The sequence below is a fragment of the Coregonus lavaretus genome, assembly GCF_964263955.1.
Source record: "Coregonus lavaretus genome assembly, chromosome: 6".
Taxonomy (NCBI): domain Eukaryota; kingdom Metazoa; phylum Chordata; class Actinopteri; order Salmoniformes; family Salmonidae; genus Coregonus; species Coregonus lavaretus.
The window spans coordinates 2,547,244-2,566,049 of NC_139993.1; the positions used below are offsets into that span (position 1 = coordinate 2,547,244).

At 44.3% G+C, this 18,806-nt stretch overlaps 1 protein-coding gene across 5 annotated transcripts in view; it reads left to right on the forward strand.

Annotated features, from left to right (window-relative positions):
• The window catches only part of septin9b (septin 9b), a 77,676-nt gene extending 61,576 nt beyond the window's left edge, over nucleotides 1-16,100 (forward strand). For 4 of the 5 annotated variants that reach the window (XM_084164520.1, XM_084164521.1, XM_084164519.1 and 1 more), the window contains 9 exons: nucleotides 1,551-1,727; nucleotides 4,332-4,460; nucleotides 4,550-4,631; nucleotides 4,724-4,861; nucleotides 9,181-9,298; nucleotides 11,843-11,938; nucleotides 12,053-12,149; nucleotides 14,208-14,259; nucleotides 14,408-16,100. In XM_084164520.1, coding sequence (XP_084020646.1) covers nucleotides 1,551-1,727; nucleotides 4,332-4,460; nucleotides 4,550-4,631; nucleotides 4,724-4,861; nucleotides 9,181-9,298; nucleotides 11,843-11,938; nucleotides 12,053-12,149; nucleotides 14,208-14,259; nucleotides 14,408-14,591 — 1,073 coding nt within the window. In that variant the 3' untranslated portion in view covers nucleotides 14,592-16,100. Of the gene's footprint in view, nucleotides 1-715; nucleotides 842-1,550; nucleotides 1,728-4,331; nucleotides 4,461-4,549; nucleotides 4,632-4,723; nucleotides 4,862-9,180; nucleotides 9,299-11,842; nucleotides 11,939-12,052; nucleotides 12,150-14,207; nucleotides 14,260-14,407 lie in introns of those variants that run through there. The other variant, XM_084164523.1, reaches the window with a different exon arrangement.
• Nucleotides 16,101-18,806: the final 2,706 nt, after the last annotated feature.

Genomic DNA, 18,806 nt, shown 5'->3' on the forward strand with positions numbered 1-18,806 from the left:
GTGTGCAAGGTGAAACAAAACGCAACACTTTAATCATCAGACCCAGCAAGCTAAGGAGAGATACTGTTGTTCCTCTGCCAGAGATGGAGGTCTGTCTCTGTCAAAGCGAGAGGATGTGGATGCTAGTGTGATGAACAGGAAACCCAGAGACTGCGGTGAAGATTTCACTGTGAAGACAGATATGGCTGTTGATACTCATCCATATTCATCAGGTCAACAGGCACACTGCTACAGGAGCAGGGTGAGGTGGTTACAATGACATGTCACATACAGCTAGAGCTGACATTATCAAACGCAAAAGTGAGTTATACTTTCTCTCCTACTGTGAGTGTACTGTACTGTACAAACTAGAATTTAAAGCACTGGAAACAACAGCCACATTTCCCCTTATCTGGAGTATGTTCATAGTGGTCTGTGATTACAGTATGTGCATTAGTCTTAAAGTTTGTCTGTGTATCTTCTGCTTGAGGGTTTGAATTCATTCACAGCAATTTTAGTGGCTGTGATATGTCTCTGTCTGTGATTTGGAGGGTCTGTAGACCTTGAGCAGCAGATAATACCACAGCACACTGTCAGAGGAGAAAACCCCCAACTGTTTCCTCCCACCCCGCCGGTGCTAACATGTGAGTGTGTGCGTGCGCCAGCGTGTATGCGTGTGTGTACATGCAACAGTTGAAAGCAGCTTGTTGTCTGTTCAGTAGGCTCGTCCCGACACTGCTTTGGCAGTTAGCCTTGCTACGATAGGCAGTCATACCTTCTCTTCAACAACTTTGCACTATTTTAGGTCTATTTCACTGTAGACTGTACCTTTCATCTACCTGCCTCCCAGTCACTCGCTCAGGTGAGTTTTAACTTGTAACTGCTACTCCTCTACAACAAGAATCTGTGTAACTTTTGTAGTCTGAAATATTGTGAGTACTACATCCACTTTACAGCTGCAGTTTGCCACCATTGTCCACCATAACACAGTAATTCACAAGTCTGAATCCAAACAAAATTAATGGCTATTGTAAAACACACATGTATACAGTATCTTCAGATTTATGTGTCGTTGGGGAGAGGATGTGTTTTGTCCGCTGTTCTGTGTGTAATTTATTGGGCTATAGTCTCTATAGGTTGTTGGCTGCCTCACTCAGTTTAATTCCTGAGGGATCCGGATGCATCTATTTTATGTTGTTGTTTGAGTGACTTGTTCTGTGGCTACAGTTGGACTCTTGTTAGAGTCTGACTTATTGTGTGAGGTGGAGTTGACACTCATGTTGATGCTGCTGAAGCATGGCATCCACGACTCACCAAACATGCCACTACTGTTGACTAGAATCAGTTGAAGTTACATTTGTCTGGTGTAGTTTGAGTTCAGTACAGTTTGATATAACCAGCTGAAATTCAGTGAACAGTCGTGATATCTACTCTTCGATCGGCAGCTACAGTGACGAGTGAGATGGAAAAAATGAATCATAATGTTTCTCAGCATGGAACTCTCCTATTTACAATGTTCCATGCTGACACTGATCTCTCTCTCTCTCTCTCTCTCTCTCTCTCTCCATCAGGGTCAGAGTTCAATCCGAGCCACAGCAACATGTCCGCCCCACCACATCCGCACCCCCCTGCCAAGGGGGCATCAAATGGCGCTGGCGACTTCAGCTACGTGGGTATCGACGCCATCCTGGAGCAGATGAGGAGGAAGGCCATGAAACAGGGCTTTGAGCTCAACATCATGATTGTCGGTGAGTGGTGTTGAACAGTGAACACACACAAGCAAAACACACACACATGCAACACACACCCTTTTGAGATCATGGTAGTGGATAAGTGGTGTTGAACCCACCCTTGAACGCACACACACACACATCCTCAACATCACATCTGTTACATCTACCCATCGCCAGAGAGAGAGAGACACTTTCTTTTCTGTACACTGCATTTAAATGTTTTCAAAGCCAAACTGTCATTGGGAAATGAGCCTGGAGTGAGTGCTTGTTCTTCCAGGACTAACTAGCGTGAAACCCCATTTGGGAACCCTTACCCCGAGATTGGTACACACTACACATAGTGGCATGCATCCTTCAGTAGATAAAAGAAAGCTGTCAGGCAGAGAGATGGTGGAGTAATGATGCCTATTAATGTTGACCAGCTCTAGCACACTCTACTCTGTCCTCAGCTCACCACAGCTCGCGTGCGTGCGGCTCAGATCTCAACCCAATTGAACACTTATGGGAGATCCTGGAGCGGCGCCTGAGACAGCGTTTTCCACCACTATCAACAAAACACCAAATGATGGAATTTCTCGTGGAAGAATGGTGTCGCATCCCTCCAAATAGAGTTCCAGACACTTGTAGAATCTATGCCAAGGTGCATTGAAGCTGTTCTGGCTCGTGGTGGCCCAACGCCCTATTAAATACACTTTATGTTGGTGTTTCCTTTATTTTGGCAGTTACCTGTACTTTACCACGGTGAGAAGTGATTAAAGCTACAAAGAGCATGTTGAAAGACCTCGAGTCTCTCTTCCCAGCTTAGATGTCTCTGTGTATTTGTGTTTGCGTGGCAGTCAGTGGGGATGGTGGTAAAGCGCACACACACACACACACACACACACACACGGTGTGTTTGTATATGAGCCCTGCGGGACTGTGTTTTGTATACATACTAGATGTCATAGTGGTTCTGAGGAAATCCTAAACCATTGGAATGTTGTTTAAAATAAGGGTGGCATCTCATGGCACCAAGTCAATGAAGACCTATCTGGGCAAGGTGAAAAAGTATTAATTTCTGTCATTGCTAATAATCTCTGACTAGGCTATATCTTTATCTTGTTGGCACACCGTCACTGATAAGCATCCCAATCCTCATAGTTCTTTTTGGAAAAGGGCAGCATTCAGTCAGCGCTACATCAGAGACGTCAGAAACGTGTGCCCACTTGAATTGGAGTTGTAACGTTGGAGAAAGGCAGACCTGTAGTGAATGTGATAGTTGTGTTCACAAGCCCAGGGTATGTTGTGCAATTGTGCACATACATGTTATAGTGGATATTGGAATCACATGATAAATTCCAGGTTAGAATAGAGAGGGTTATTGCTTGTTGACGCGTCCCTATCTGTTCATATGATCTGTCCATATACATGAGCAGTATGATTATGAATCAAGTCCTGATGATTAAGATAAAGAAGACATTTTATAAGGTTGTCCTTTTACAGGGATATAGTTGATCCAATGACCTACAGTATACAGGGTAGCACTTGATGTGAAGTCATTTTACTACTGTACAAATGCCTAACTCTGATTGGTTTTGAAGTGGCCATTTTGTCTATCCTCTATGACAGTTTTTCCAAAACTCTGTCCTGCCCACCCCCCAGGTGCACAGCTGATTCAAATAACCAACTCATCATCCATCTTTAATTATTTGAATCAGCTGTGATGTGCTAGGGCAAAAACCAAAACGTGCACCCATGGGGAGCCCCAGGACAGAGTTTGGTAAACCCTGCTCTTCTATGACACAGCAGCAGTACTCTCTGTCCCTCTCTAAAGGCATTGTGTGAAAGGTCAGTGGAGATGTAATCAGACTCCAATCTCGTAAGGCCTCTCTATGAGATGTATTACCCTAATCCCAGCCCTAAAGCCTCTTAGACCGCAGCAGTGTCCCCTATGCATAAAGGCTAATTAAGCTGGCACGGCTGGGCTGCCGATGCCCACTATCAGGCCTGCTGCTGATGGATGCCTATGGGGAGGTAGAGGAATAAATCAAATGTATGTATATAAGCAGTTGTCACAAAGTGCTTATACAGAACCCAGCCTAAAACCCCAAGCAGCAAGCAATGCAGATGTAGAAGCACAGTGCCTAGGAAAGACTCCCTAGAAAGGCAGGAACCTAGGAAGAAACCTAGAGAGGAACCAGGCTCTGAGGGGTGGCCAGTCCTCTTCTGGGTCTTGGTGAGGAGTGTGTTGCCGGTCCACCTGTCCTCCAGCAGGCTGGAATGACCCTACAGCAGGCTGGAATGACCCTACAGCAGGCTGGAATGACCCTACAGCAGGCTGGAATGACCCTACAGCAGGCTAGAATGACCCTACAGCAGGCTAGAATGAACTTACAGCAGGCTGGAATGACCCTATTGTCATAGTCAGTGAGTGCATGAGGACACACTCTTTGCCTATCTCGATCTTTCACATTACTTGTGTGTAGGGTCTCTGTTCAGAGTCAGGAAAGCTATTGTACATTCACAACAGGTTAGAAGAGCCTCTTGGTTGAAGAAAAGCCCCTCTGTTTTTTGTGTGTGTGTCCAATACATGTGTGTGTCCAGACCTATAGTTCACCCCCCTGTGTTTGTCCCTAACAGGTCAGAGTGGGCTGGGGAAGTCGACCCTGATGAACACCCTGTTCAAGTCTAAGGTCAGCAGGAAGTCTGTGGTATCCACCCCCGAGGAGAGGATCCCCAAGACCATCGAGATCAAGTCCATCAGTCACGGTAACACACACACACACAGAGATCTGTGGTATGCAGTATACATTAACAATGTAATACATGTCATGGATTTCTCCTGTCTCTCTGTCTAGACATCGAAGAGAAGGGCGTGAGGATGAAACTAACGGTAATCGACACTCCCGGCTTTGGGGACCACATCAACAACGAGAACTGGTGAGTTGTAGTTCTTTTATCCCTACCACAGAGTGAATGTCTATGTGTCGTTGCCTGTCTGTGAACTCCATTTCCCATATGCCCCCCAACAGCTGGCAGCCAATCATGAAGTTCATCAACGACCAGTATGAGCAGTACCTGCAGGAAGAGATCAACATCAACAGGAAGAAGAGGATCCCAGACTCACGGGTTCACTGCTGCATGTACTTCATACCACCTACTGGACACTGGTGAGTTATGGACACACACACTCACACACACACACAAGCACGTCTGGGACTTCACCACTTCCTCTAGTCTGACCACCACCCTTTTTCTTTCGACCACATGTAGAAGTCATCATGTCCACAGAGACACGGAGGTATCGCTTTGGGAATCAGGTTTCACAAAGACTCCTTTGACTTTAGGAACTAGAGTACCCACTGTCTGGGAAAACTAGTGTACCCAATCCTATAGACTGTGAAAGCAAGCAGGGTGTGCCAGGGAGACTAAGATGATGTACAACAAAGCATTTAGGAGACATTTGTGTATGTGACCAGGAACCGCGACTTGGCAAATTAGAGAATTACTTCATATTAACCAACCGAAATATAGACATCAAAATCCTAGACATTCATGCAAAGTTAAAAGCGTTTATTCTAATAGATGGGGAAATCGATAAGTGACTTCAGTATGTCTCAGAGCATACAAGATTGTGTCAACGTCCTGCAGTCTTCTACACATGTATACATTACTAGCAGAATTGTATTAAACACCCAGATGGTGGCCATTTGTTTAATTTTCATGACATTTGCAAAGACACATTCTCATGTCTTAATAATACCAACGACATTGCTCCCTGCCGCTCTGCTAGTGATTTAGCAAATGTTCCCTTTACTCACGTCTGCAGTTTGTTAGATTCATTTAACAGGGATGAAAGTGTCCTTGTGTGCCCCCTGGGTGGACTTGCATGCACACACACACACACACACACACACACACACACACACCCCGTCTGAGCAAATATCATGACTCCATCTACTGGCTCAAAATTGTCTCTTCCATCCTCCCACATAATTTCCTTGACCTGTAGCTGAACAGTTGTCCACTAGTGATTCTCTGGAGTGTATTGAGTGTGTGTATCCCACTGTTTGACACACTCCGTCACCTCCTCCTTATGACACCACAGCTGCATATTGGGGGGGTTGTTGTATCCGCCTATGTGGCAGCTGTACAGTCAGTGCATTGTCCAGACCCTCTTTCGCATGAGCCAAGGCTTTTTCCCTCGTTCTCTCTCGTCACAAAAGCTAAAATGCCTCTTTTCCCCTGCCATCCCCTCCCTCTCTGCCAGTCCCCCTAAAACCCCCCTAAACAGGCTCTCTTGGAAGCTTCCAAGCACCTGTCCCCTCTAGGGCCCTCTTAATCAGGCCTGGAAACGGGGGGAGCAGGAAGTAGGATCTTCTTTACTGCCAACAGGAGACTTCAGAGCAGGAGTACAAAGAGGAAGTCCTACTCCTCCACTCACCACCACTCACTGTGGGGCTGAAGCTACAACCTGGCACTGGGCTAGAGAACACAAGCAACACACATAGGGATGTATAAAACATACACACAGTCAGCAAAAGCAGATGGGACGACACGGGATGGGGGAGAGACACTAATGTGTTCAGTAGCCAATGCTCATCTACAGGACAATCTAAGGATGAAACCCTGGTGTCATGGTGTTCTTACAGCACTATAGATCTTACTGTGGGATGAACCTGGCTCATGGTCTAGACTCGAAAGTTCTGGAACAATTCTCCCAAACTGTCCCAAAACCAAAAGACTCCAACTCCCATTCTTCTTTCCTCTTCATTGCTCTTACAAATGACTCCTCCTCTATGGTTGAGGTCTGCAACAAGGGCCTGTAACCAATTACTAACACACAATGCCAAAGCCATGGTTGTGTCCCAAATTACACCCTATTACCAATTTAGTCCACAAGTTTTGAGCAGGGCCCCTATGGCTCTGGTCAAAAGTAGTGAACTACATAGGGAATAGGGTACCATTTGGGAAGCAACCCATGTGTCTAGGACAGCTCCATGCTTTGGTGCCATTATGTCCATAATGGAGAAATCCCAAGCAGAAAAAAAGTATTCGATGGTAGACACCGCTGAATATTCAGTAATATGGTATCCCATATTACCAAATAATAGCAGAGATATCAAGTTTTATAGCCCAATGGTTGTGGCTCTGTGTTTTTATTGTCAAACTTCTTGACTGCAATTTGAACGTATTAGGCCTTGGGTTAGTAGGAGTACTTTAAGTGTCAGCAATTTGCTGTCTCTTTTAGTAGCTAGACCGGTTTTCGATAGACGTAGTATGCGTCCCAAATGGCACCCTATTCTCTGTGGGCTATGGCCAAAAGTAGTGCACTATATAGGGAATAGGATGCCATTTTGGTCGCACCTGTAGCCAACGGAAGCTGATGCAGTCTTGACTCCTTCCCTCAATGCTGTCCTCTTGTTACCTCATGAAGGATGCTTTCCTTGAGAACTACCAGGGTATCCCACGGTTACGCCAGGCAATGTTGCACTCGGACTCTCTTGACCCGTGAGGTGGTTTCAAAGGCATCAGAGAAAGAGGAAGGAAGAAGAGAGCTGTCTACAGTGTGGTCACCCCCTTCCTCTGTATGGTAGCTTCCATTTTGACCACAGAACAGCTTTCAGAGAATTAGCAGTGACAGCTCAGCCCTCCCTCTGCAGACACAGCTACCAAGTTGACTACTTCCCTTTTGAAGTGGAAATTTGAGCATATGGCGTGTGTCTGCGTACATATGTTTAGTGTGTAGGAGTGCATTTCATGTGTGTGTTGACCTTTTTGTTGATAATTTCCCATTTAACTAGAGAACTGGAGTATGGCTATATTGTGTGTGGACATGTGCATGTCTATCTGTGCAGTGCGTCAATTTGTAACCTCTCATCTATTTGTTCAGAAGCGTGTGAACATCTTCATAGTCAAACATCTACAGTATGTATTTACAGATGTGTGGACATAACACTGATGCACATGTAACACGTGTGTGTCTGACTTACAGTCCACAAAGCTGAGGTCACGACTCCTGAAAGGAACAGTAGATCACATTATAGGAGGAGCCCAGGAGAGCTGCATCATTGGTCTATTGGGGATCTCTCTCACACCATCCCTCTCTTTCATTTTCTGTCCCTTAACATGAAGTGGTGTTCTCTTCCTCTCTCTCTCTCTTACCAGTCTCTCTCGGACTTGACACGTGTACGGTTCTCTGTTTCCGCCCCGTTCAGTGTTCCGTGTGCATGTCTCTCCTCTCTCCTGAGGTGGCCCCTCGACACTCCAGCTGCTCCAGGTCTTTGAACCAGGGTGACCCGGCATGGCTGGGATAATTGGAGGGGAGAGGAGAGCAGGAGGAGGAGCTGGAGAGGGGAACAACCAGAGGCACTACTGCCAGCCAAGCGGAGAGTGGTGATACCATAAGAAAGAGAGAGACTGAGAAGAGATTGGGGGGGAAAGAGAGGGAGCATATAGAAAGGAGAAAGTAGAGGAGGAGGAGGGAGGAGGAAGAGGAGGGAAAACCAGAGGCATTGCCAGGCTAACTATGGTGATGCTCATACAATTAGCAGAAATTCAAAATGATCAAAGAGCCCACTCTGTAAATGTCATGTACTTGTAGTGCATTGTTCCAAACTATGTCTTAAAATGAACAAAATCAAAAAGGGTGAATTTGAGATATTCATATTCATATTTTCAATGTTGAATAAATGTGTTTCAGAGTCTAGGCATACTCGATATGGAACAACCAGAACCACAGCCAGGCTAGCTATAGCCTGAATATTCTCAGGAATTCTCCTCTGAGAAAACAGAGAAGAGAGAGTATATAGGAAAGAGATGAGATGGGGAAGACAGAAGTTTTATAGGAGAGAGTAGATAGTGAAGCTCTAAGACTTGAGATCCAGAGTAGGATGCACAAGCTTTGTGTGAGTGGTCATATGAGGTCAAGGTTCCTCATCACATTCTGCTCAATATAGATATGTATTTAATTGCATTATCCCACACATTCTAGCTCCCAGAACTGCCATCCATGAGGAACATCTTGAGAGGACCATTATCTGTTTGCAGGCTTATATCAGTTTCAGTTCTTAACCATTTTGTGTTTAACCTTGGAAAGAGGTTGTGATTTGCTTTTTAAATTTGAGAACTAGGATTATACTGGCACACTGCTGCACAATCACATTGTCATTGATCAGAAAAGAATAGACAGTGGACCATCATTTCCCCCTAGTGGTATATCTGTCTCATATCATCTATGACTGAAGAGTCTTCAGTGGATGTGACATATATTCCCTCACAATACACTGCTTTATCATACGTCTCAAAATAAATGTATTTTGTGATTGAATACACGTTTTGGATGTGTTTTCAATTATACCACAGTGCTGCATTACAATGTAACCTACCAAGAAAATATCTCCTTTACTCTTGAAGTTATCTTATTAACATATTTCTCTCTCTCTCCTTCTCCCCCCTCTCTCTCTCCCTCCATGTTGTCTCTCTCCAGTCTGAGGCCCCTGGATGTGGAGTTTATGAGTCGTCTGAGTAAAGTGGTCAACATAGTCCCTGTCATCGCTAAGGCAGACACACTCACCCTGGAAGAGAGGGACTTCTTCAAACAGACGGTAAGGTGTGTGCACGTGCGTAATGTGTATACATGCACGTGTGTGTACACAAATAGCCTATGACATTGATCTGTAGATTTGCTTTTAAACTAGTCCCTTTTGCACTACAACAACCTGACCTGGGCTGGCATTAGGCCTTTACAGCAGGGTAACACGAGGGTAAGAACACACACAGGCCGGTATGAAGCCATGCCAGTCATTACAAACAGCAGCCATCTGGATGAACTACTGTACTCTGCCCAGTCTAGGGAGTAGCGGTATGAAACCCTGGAACACTTAACAACTGATGTTTTTAGCCAGAAAGGAGCATTCTAAGAAGTTATTTATTTACAGCACAGTATTCCAGCTTACTTTAAACCTCAGAGGCAGCTGTACTGTAGCAGGCTAGTCTCTTATTAGCAAGAAGCTACTGGGTACAGTAGATGGAGAAACAACCACAGGACCTCAGATGAGGAGTTCCCCTCCAGAGTTTAGGGTAAGGGTTATGCAGCACTTGGTAGAGTCTGTCTAGAAACTACTTGGTAGAGTCTGTCTAGAAACTACTTGGTAGAGTCTGTCTAGAAACTACTTGGTAGAGTCTGTCTAGAAACTACTTGGTAGAGTCTGTCTAGAAACTACTTGGTAGAGTCTGTCTAGAAACTACTTGGTAGAGGTTGTCTAGAAACTACTTGGTAGAGACTGTCTAGTAACTACTTGGTAGAGGCTGTCTAGAAACTACTTGGTAGAGTCTGTCTAGGAACTACTTGGTAGAGGCTGTCTAGGAACTACTTGGTAGAGGCTGTCTAGTAACTACTTGGTAGAGGCTGTCTAGTAACTACTTGGTAGAGGCTGTCTAGAAACTACTTGGTAGAGGCTGTCTAGAAACTACTTGGTAGAGGCTGTCTAGAAACTACTTGGTAGAGTCTGTCTAGAAACTACTTGGTAGAGGTTGTCTAGAAACTACTTGGTAGAGGCTGTCTAGTAACTACTTGGTAGAGGCTGTCTAGTAACTACTTGGTAGAGGCTGTCTAGTAAATACTTGGTAGAGGCTGTCTAGTAACTACTTGGTAGAGGCTGTCTAGTAACTACTTGGTAGAGGCTGTCTAGTAACTACTTGGTAGAGGCTGTCTAGTAACTACTTGGTAGAGGCTGTCTAGAAACGACTTGGTAGAGGCTGTCCAGTGGTGGTCCGTCTAGTAGCTACTCCTCCATGAAAGAAAGCACAGCCATTTCTGTTGATGACTCATGTCTATGGTATAGAGGCCAACTTCGATGGAATTCTCAGTTGCTGCTTTCTCTTCCTGCTGTGTCTTGAAATCTGCACTATACCAAGATACACAGGCCTAAAGGACCTGCTTGGCTTAGTTTAAAAAGGCCTCTGCACCCCCCTCTGTCCAGTGTGTGTTTGTTGGCCAGTGGTCAGTGTGGGAGAAGAAAGGAACACGCACACACACACACATTCGAGGGACGCTAGTCTCCCTCTCTCTGGCCTCCTGCGACACAGCTTTATTAATTCTGGTGGAGGAAACACACTGGGCGACTTGGCTACCGTTTCCCCCGACAATGGCCAATGAGAACAAGGCAGAGCGAGGTGAAGCTCTGGGGCTTGTAACCCTGCTTGTTTTGGTTGGCTGCATGGGCTGGGCAATGTACGACCCTGGGATTGTGATCTTACTGTTTTTTTGACGTTTCTTTCTTGTTCTCTGTTCCCTGCAGCAGTTGACATGCAAGCAAAGGGAACAAGCTTTTTATTGTTTTACCCTCTGTGTCCAACAGTTAGTGCGGGCTTGCATGTGTGTGCTCTGTTCAGGTTCCCCCGACTGTTGTAGGCTTATAATGTAGGCCTAAGGCTGAGAAAGTTAAAGTTTAAACTTTCCAAAAAGTATAAACAGAGAAATTTAGAAAACCTGTTCATCATCGACCGAGTGGAAACTGTCAAAGTAGTAATTGTGAGCGGAACGGTCATTAATTTAAAGGCCATCACCGCTGGCAGAAGTCATTCTCACTCTCTCTTGTCTGTGTTCCAGTCATTATAAAGTCATAGAAGAAGAAAGGCGGCCATTTTGTAAACCTCAATGTCTGGCTGTATATTTGTATAATAGTGGTTAACCTCCACATTAACCCTCCATGTTAGGGAACACTCTAGATCATTTAACATCAAAACCAGCCTTAGCAGTGTTTATGATGGACTCAGTGAGCTACACTAGAATTGTAGTCAGTCATTTCCTATTCTGTTATATTTTCAGTCATGGTGACCTCATACTGGTCTAACAATCTGGCTATCTGCATGAATAATTTATGTTTTTATTGTTGGCAGTTAGCCAGTGAAAGTTGAGTTGGAAGAATGAGTAAGCTTACTTACTGTTGATGGATTCTGATGTGACACAAGTCTCAGCCAAGTCTTTCGCCTGGTGGTGAGTGAAAGGCTTTGTTGTGTGTTGTACTGGGCAGGACACACTCCTCCACCTCCAGGACTAGATGACTTGGTGCTGTTCTACAGTACATTGATGTAACACTGCAACCTGGTGTTAGATTGTGACGTGTTTCTGTTTTATGTTTGTGCAGATCAGGGAAGAGCTGCGAGCCAACGGGATCGACGTCTACCCTCAGAAGGAGTTTGACGAGGACGCTGACGACAGGATGACCAATGATAAGATCAGGGTGGGTTTACAGTGTTGTAAATACGCACACACTCACACACACCACTGACCGACCGACGCATGGATTCATTATAAAGCATTGTTGGTCTTAAACCATGAGTTGTGTGTGTCATAGGAGATGATCCCATTTGCTGTGGTGGGGAGCGACCAGGAGTACCAGGTCAATGGAAAGAAGCTTCTGGGCAGAAAAACAAAGTGGGGCACCATAGAAGGTAATTCAACACACACACATCCATTACTATCCCTGTCAAATGAATCATGTAAAATGGGTTGAAGCAGATTTGCCATTGCCTGATTGGACTGCACAGTACAGTGGATCAACCATGCATGTTACTGCTACCAGTACATGTTTAAATCCCAGCCAAATGATGTAGTCTTTTGTGTGACTATGAGCAAGTGTTTCTCATATCCACGTTTCTCTGGTCTGTGACTAAAGACATTTTTAAGTCACAGACACAAGGAGGATCTACTGACCTGTCTGCATCCATAACACAGTGGGAGAAATGTGCACAGACAAAGATACTGTACCACACACACACACACACCAATTCACAGTAACAACTTCCATACAGTGTTTATGTTTTTTGGACTGCACTGAGCACTCTTACTACCAAGAAGGGGGTCGTACCAAGTGAGTGTTCTTGACCCTGAAGGGGGGGGGTGGCATCTAAGGAAGGTGATGATGTGGAGGACAAAGAGAAGGAGGAGGTCTAGAGAGAGAGGGGGAAAGAGAGGAATGTCACAGCTCCTGTTCACTGGAGGGCTGACTGTCTCCTTCCCAGATTGCACCTGGCCCCTCCAGGGCCCCTCTTGGCCCTTGGTGAATGCTCCTCTCATCACTCCACACTTGTAGACAGACGGCTGATGCACAGCAATATTATTCTGGACCTCTGTTGCTGTTAGGTGTGTTCAAAGGACCAAACAACCAGTGAGCATAGCATACACAGCCTTCTAGTGTTCTAGTACTTAGGACCTGCTCTTGAACTGTCAAGGTGTCTTTAAAACACCCATGGACTGTAATTGAACTCTAAGACAAAGGTGTGTTTGTGATAGCATGGATGTGATAAAAGTGGGAAATGTGGTTGTCCCCTGGCTGAGGGAACAATGAATCTAGCCCAGCCAGCTCAGGCAGTGGGAGAGAGGGATGGAGGGATGGAGGGATGGAGGGAGGGAGGGAGGGAGGGAGGGAGGGAGGGAGAAAGGGAGAGGAAGCTGCTGGGCACGTCTCTACCGCTGCCCCAATGTCATTCCCTCTTTCACATTCGCTACCGTTCTTCCTCCTCATTCCATTCCATAACAGTCATACATATCTAGAGGGCTGGTACCTATACAGCAACATATATAAAACGTGTCCGTCTCTGTGTGTTTGACATGGGTTCTTGTGTTAATCCCCTGTTTGTAAAGAGAGACCAGCCTGGTTTTAAATTAAGGGAGACCTACCACCACATTAATCACTCACAGACTATGGTGGTTACACAGCAGCACCCTCTTCTCCCCCCCTCCTCTCCCCTGCCCCTCCCTAGGAGGGATGAAATGTAATTTCCTGCGCTGCGATTTCACATAAATAGCTCTCCTTTTTCATTTTGTGGACTTGACATAATCTATCATTCAAACATGTGTTGGACCCTTTGTGGACTCCAGCAAATTGTCATGGAGAGTTTGTTAAACTGTCTGACTTGCTAAGGGGGCCTAGATGTATTAAATTACTTGTAGTGGAGGGTGTAATCTTGATTTAAGAACATTGCTGCAGATGTCAAGTTAAATGGGCATCCTTGACCTGTCTTTGGCGCAACACTCCCATCTTGTGGCAGAGTGTAGAATAGCACACGGCATTGAACTTGTTATAAATCAAATAAAAATGTATTTGCCACATGCCCCGAATACAACAGGTGTAGACATTACCGTGAAATGCTTACTTACAGCCCTTAACCAACAATGCATTTATTTTTTAATAAAAAAGTAAAATAAAACAACAACAACAAAAAAGTGTTGAGAAAAAAAGAGCAGAAGTAAAATAAAATAACAGTAGGGAGGCTATATACAGGGGGGTACCGGTGCAGAGTCAATGTGCGGGGGCACCGGCTAGTTGAGGTAATATGTACATGTGGGTAGAGTTAAAGTGACTATGCATAAATATACACACCTTGATACACAAAATATTTGGTACGTGGGCTATTGGATTGAATATTATTTAAGTAACTGTAAACAAAAAACACTTGCTGTTTATCCTATAGAATGTAAAAAAAACATCTTTTTTTTTCTTTTTGCAGTTGAGAACATTGCACACTGCGAGTTTGCCTATCTGCGAGACCTTCTCATCAGGTGAATATTAACAGGGTTTTAAGTGATGGGGATAATGAGTAATTCACTTGTGATTTAGGACTGTGTTTGAGCGGTGTTTTGATGACGCTTGATGTTTCTCTGGGTAACATTTCTCACTAAATCCCCATCTTCGTTTCCTCTCTGTCAGGACCCACATGCAGAACATCAAGGACATCACCAGTAGCATCCACTATGAGGTGTACCGCGTCCGCAGGCTAAATGAGACCAACGCCCAGCCCAATGGCCAGCCACTCAACACACTGGTCAACCCACAGCCACAGCAGGCCAATGGGGTGGCAGCACAGCACCAAGTCCTGACCCATGAGATGTAGACGTCTGACCACCTGCAGAAACACACACACAGACACACACACACACGTGTGTGTGTATATATATATATATATATATATATATATATATATATATATATATATATATATATATATATATATATATAAAATGGTTGGCATACTGTGACACACCACACACAAACATGCAAACACACCACGTGACACACATGTGACACACACACACATCCACACACACCAACACCCATCAAAACTGGCTGACATAAACTGTATACACTCCAAAGAGGGTACCAATAACAATTCTTACATGACCAACTGCCAAAACAGAGTTTCTGTTACCTGACATTTCTAGTGTAGGTAGTTGTAGGTCAGAGCTGTTGGGTAAACAGTACAATATGTCCCCTAGGGAGATGGGATGCCACAATAGTATAGCATACAGATGTGTACAGAACAGCTATCTAAGTATAGCACATCATCATTTAGCTAAACTAGAAATAACTGGTCGAAATGACCTGTTCTACGTGTGTGTTGTGCTGTATAGTGTTGTCTAGATATGGGAGATATTGGGAGGTAGGGGTGGGAAGGGTTTAGGTACTTTGTATGTTTTGACACATCTGCACTGCCCAGAAAAGCAGCAATGCGGTGTGGAGCAGCTTTGAAATCCCTTTCTTTTTCAATTGTGTTTTCATATCTTTAAGACCTCTTGCCAAACCATCCTGTCAATATGCCAATGTCATATGTTAAACGTATCATGTTCATGCATACAGTGCATTTTACATTTACTGTTGTGTTATAATATTGTATTGTTTATTATCTGGATGGTGGGGATGTAGGGAACAGACATCCCTATGCTATCGGACCTTTCTCTAAACCAAATAAATGCCATTTCTGTTTTAAAGAGAAGCAAATATATAGAATTGATTTATAAATATATATTTATGCTTGTTATGTACTCACTTTTTAATTGAGTTTGATATTCATATAGCCTACCAGTCGGCCTACACACGCCCGTTGTTCTCAGAGAGTAGTTGTACCAGAGAGGATGGAAAATCTATAGAGACCCTCTTTGGTTGTATTTGTTTGCCCTCACGCTTTGTCTCCCCTGTATTTATAGAGAATTGTATGAATCTAGATTTATGTTCTGTCTTTTTGGACATGTTACAGAATAGGACTACAGGTAGGTTGAATATGTAGCCTACATACACAGCTTGAAATAATATTTAGTTCCCCGACAGTTTTGCATTCCCGGTGTAGTCAATGTATAACTCCCTTAGCTTCCCTACTAAACGTTTATTCCAAAAAGTCATAAATGTGCCATTCAGCCAAACACAATTCTTCACTCAGCCAAAAACTAATGGACAGAGGTCAAAACCAAGAGTACTATTCATTCAGCAATGTATCTTACATAACATCAAAAATTACAAAAGGTAATACGTTTACTGTTGTATAGTTATTGTGTAATTTGTTATAGTATGATGAGAGTATGGTTTATCTTTGATATGCTATGTCATAGAAATAAAGATTGATATTTTTATTGTTTACAATTATGTCTTGATTGCCAATCCGTTTCACCTGTGCAGGTGACTCCTCTTAACCAATCACAAAAGCCCCTATGCTCACGCGCAATTAGGTGATTCAGCCAGAGATGTCTGACTGTCTGGACCCAGCAGGCTTCAAAGGCTACCAGTGCTCTGTAGAACAATGTTTACGCCTGGCCGCTATCCTGACTCATAAAAGGAAGGCAATGCTTTCTATAAAAGTTTGATGCCCCATTTATTGGATCTTCAAATGCCAACGTTTTTCATGTCTACAAGCTCATGGCCAAGGGCCCATAGACCTGGGGACCCCAAGGGGTGAACTTTTTGGGTTTTGCCCTAGCACTACACAGCTGTATTATTGGAGAACACAGACGTCACATAACCCAGCAGATGGCACAGGGGGAGCTGGCTGGCACTGTCGTTTTACCCAGAGGCGGGATGGCTAAAGCTTGAACTTTAATATCATCATTAGTGCCTATTTGTACCCTGTCTCTCAGTTTTCAGAGAGGCTGCCTGCACAGTAGGGCAGTGGTTCTCAAACCTCTCCTCGGGGACCCCCAGCCGTTCCATGTATTTGAACTATTCCACAGCTAGCACACCTGATTCAACTTGTCAACTAATCATCAAGCCCTTGACTAGTAGGTGAATCAGGTGAGTTAGTTCAGGGCTACAACAAAATTGTGAAACATCTTGGGGTACCCAAGGAGAGGTTTGAGAACCACTGCAGTAGGGGACCTTACTCCACCTCCTAGTGACAAGCACACAGTCACACGTGTGTACACGCATACGCCCAACACACATTGCAGCCAGCTACAGATACACACACTCCATTTTACAGCTTCCCATCATTGTTCACCAAATGCTCTTCTGGGGAACGCAAAAGTCTGAATCCAAACATAATAAATGGCTATTGTAAGGCATGACGAGTTGAATATATACAGTGGGGGAAAAAAATATTTAGTCAGCCACCAATTGTGCAAGTTCTCCCACTTAAAAAGATGAGAGAGGCCTGTAATTTTCATCATAGGTAGACGTCAACTATGACAGACAAAATGAGGGAAAAAAATCCAGAAAATCACATTATAGGATTTTTAATTAATTTATTTGCAAATTATGGTGGAAAATAAGTATTTGGTCAATAACAAAAGTTTCTCAATACTTTGTTATATACCCTTTGTTGGCAATGACACAGGTCAAACGTTTTCTGTAAGTCTTCACAAGGTTTTCACACACTGTTGCTGGTATTTTGGCCCATTCCTCCATGCAGATCTCCTCTAGAGCAGTGATGTTTTGGGGCTGTCGCTGGGCAACACAGACTTTCAACTCCCTCCAAAGATTTTCTATGGGGTTGAGATCTGGAGACTGGCTAGGCCACTCCAGGACCTTGAAATGCTTCTTACGAAGCCACTCCTTCGTTGCCCGGGCGGTGTGTTTGGGATCATTGTCATGCTGAAAGACCCAGCCACATTTCATCTTCAATGCCCTTGCTGATGGAAGGAGGTTTTCACTCAAAATCTCACGATATATGGCCCCATTCATTCTTTCCTTTACACGAATCAGTCGTCCTGGTCCCTTTGCAGAAAAACAGCCCCAAAGCATGATGTTTCCACCCCCATGCTTCACAGTAGGTATGGTGTTCTTTGGATGCAACTCAGCATTCTTTGTCCTCCAAACACGACGAGTTGAGTTTTTACCAAAAAGTTCTATTTTGGTTTCATCTGACCATATGACATTCTCCCAATCCTCTTCTGGATCATCCAAATGCACTCTAGCAAACTTCAGACAGGCCTAGACATGTACTGGCTTAAGCAAGGGGACACGTCTGGCACTGCAGGATTTGAGTCCCTGGCGGCGTAGTGTGTTACTGATGGTAGGCTTTGTTACTTTGGTCCCAGCTCTCTGCAGGTCATTCACTAGGTCCCCCCGTGTGGTTCTGGGATTTTTGCTCACCGTTCTTGTGATCATTTTGACCCCACGGGGTGAGATCTTGCGTGGAGCCCCAGATTGAGGGAGCTTATCAGTGGTCTTGTATGTCTTCCATTTCCTAATAATTGCTCCCACAGTTGATTTCTTCAAACCAAGCTGCTTACCTATTGCAGATTCAGTCTTCCCAGCCTGGTGCAGGTCTACAATTTTGTTTCTTGTGTCCTTTGACAGCTCTTTGGTCTTGGCCATAGTGGAGTTTGGAGTGTGACTGTTTGAGGTTGTGGACAGGTGTCTTTTATACTGATAACAAGTTCAAACAGGTGCCATTAATACAGGTAACGAGTGGAGGACAGAGGAGCCTCTTAAAGAAGAAGTTACAGGTCTGTGAGAGCCAGAAATCTTGCTTGTTTGTAGGTGACCAAATACTTATTTTCCACCATAATTTGCAAATAAATTCATTAAAAATCCTACAATGTGATTTTCTGGATTTTTTTCTTCTCAATTTGTCTGTCATAGTTGACGTGTACCTATGATGAAAATTACAGGCCTCTCTCATCTTTTTAAGTGGGAGAACTTGCACAATTGGTGGCTGACTAAATACTTTTTTTCCCCACTGTATCTTCAGAGTTATACGACGCTAGGGAGCGGATGTGTTTTGTAAGCTGCTCTGTGTGATTTACTGTTCTCTGCAGGTTGTTGGCTCAGTTTGATCCCTCTGGAATCTTCCATTTTAGCAGGTTGTTGGCTCGGTTTGATCCCTCAGGGATTTGGATGT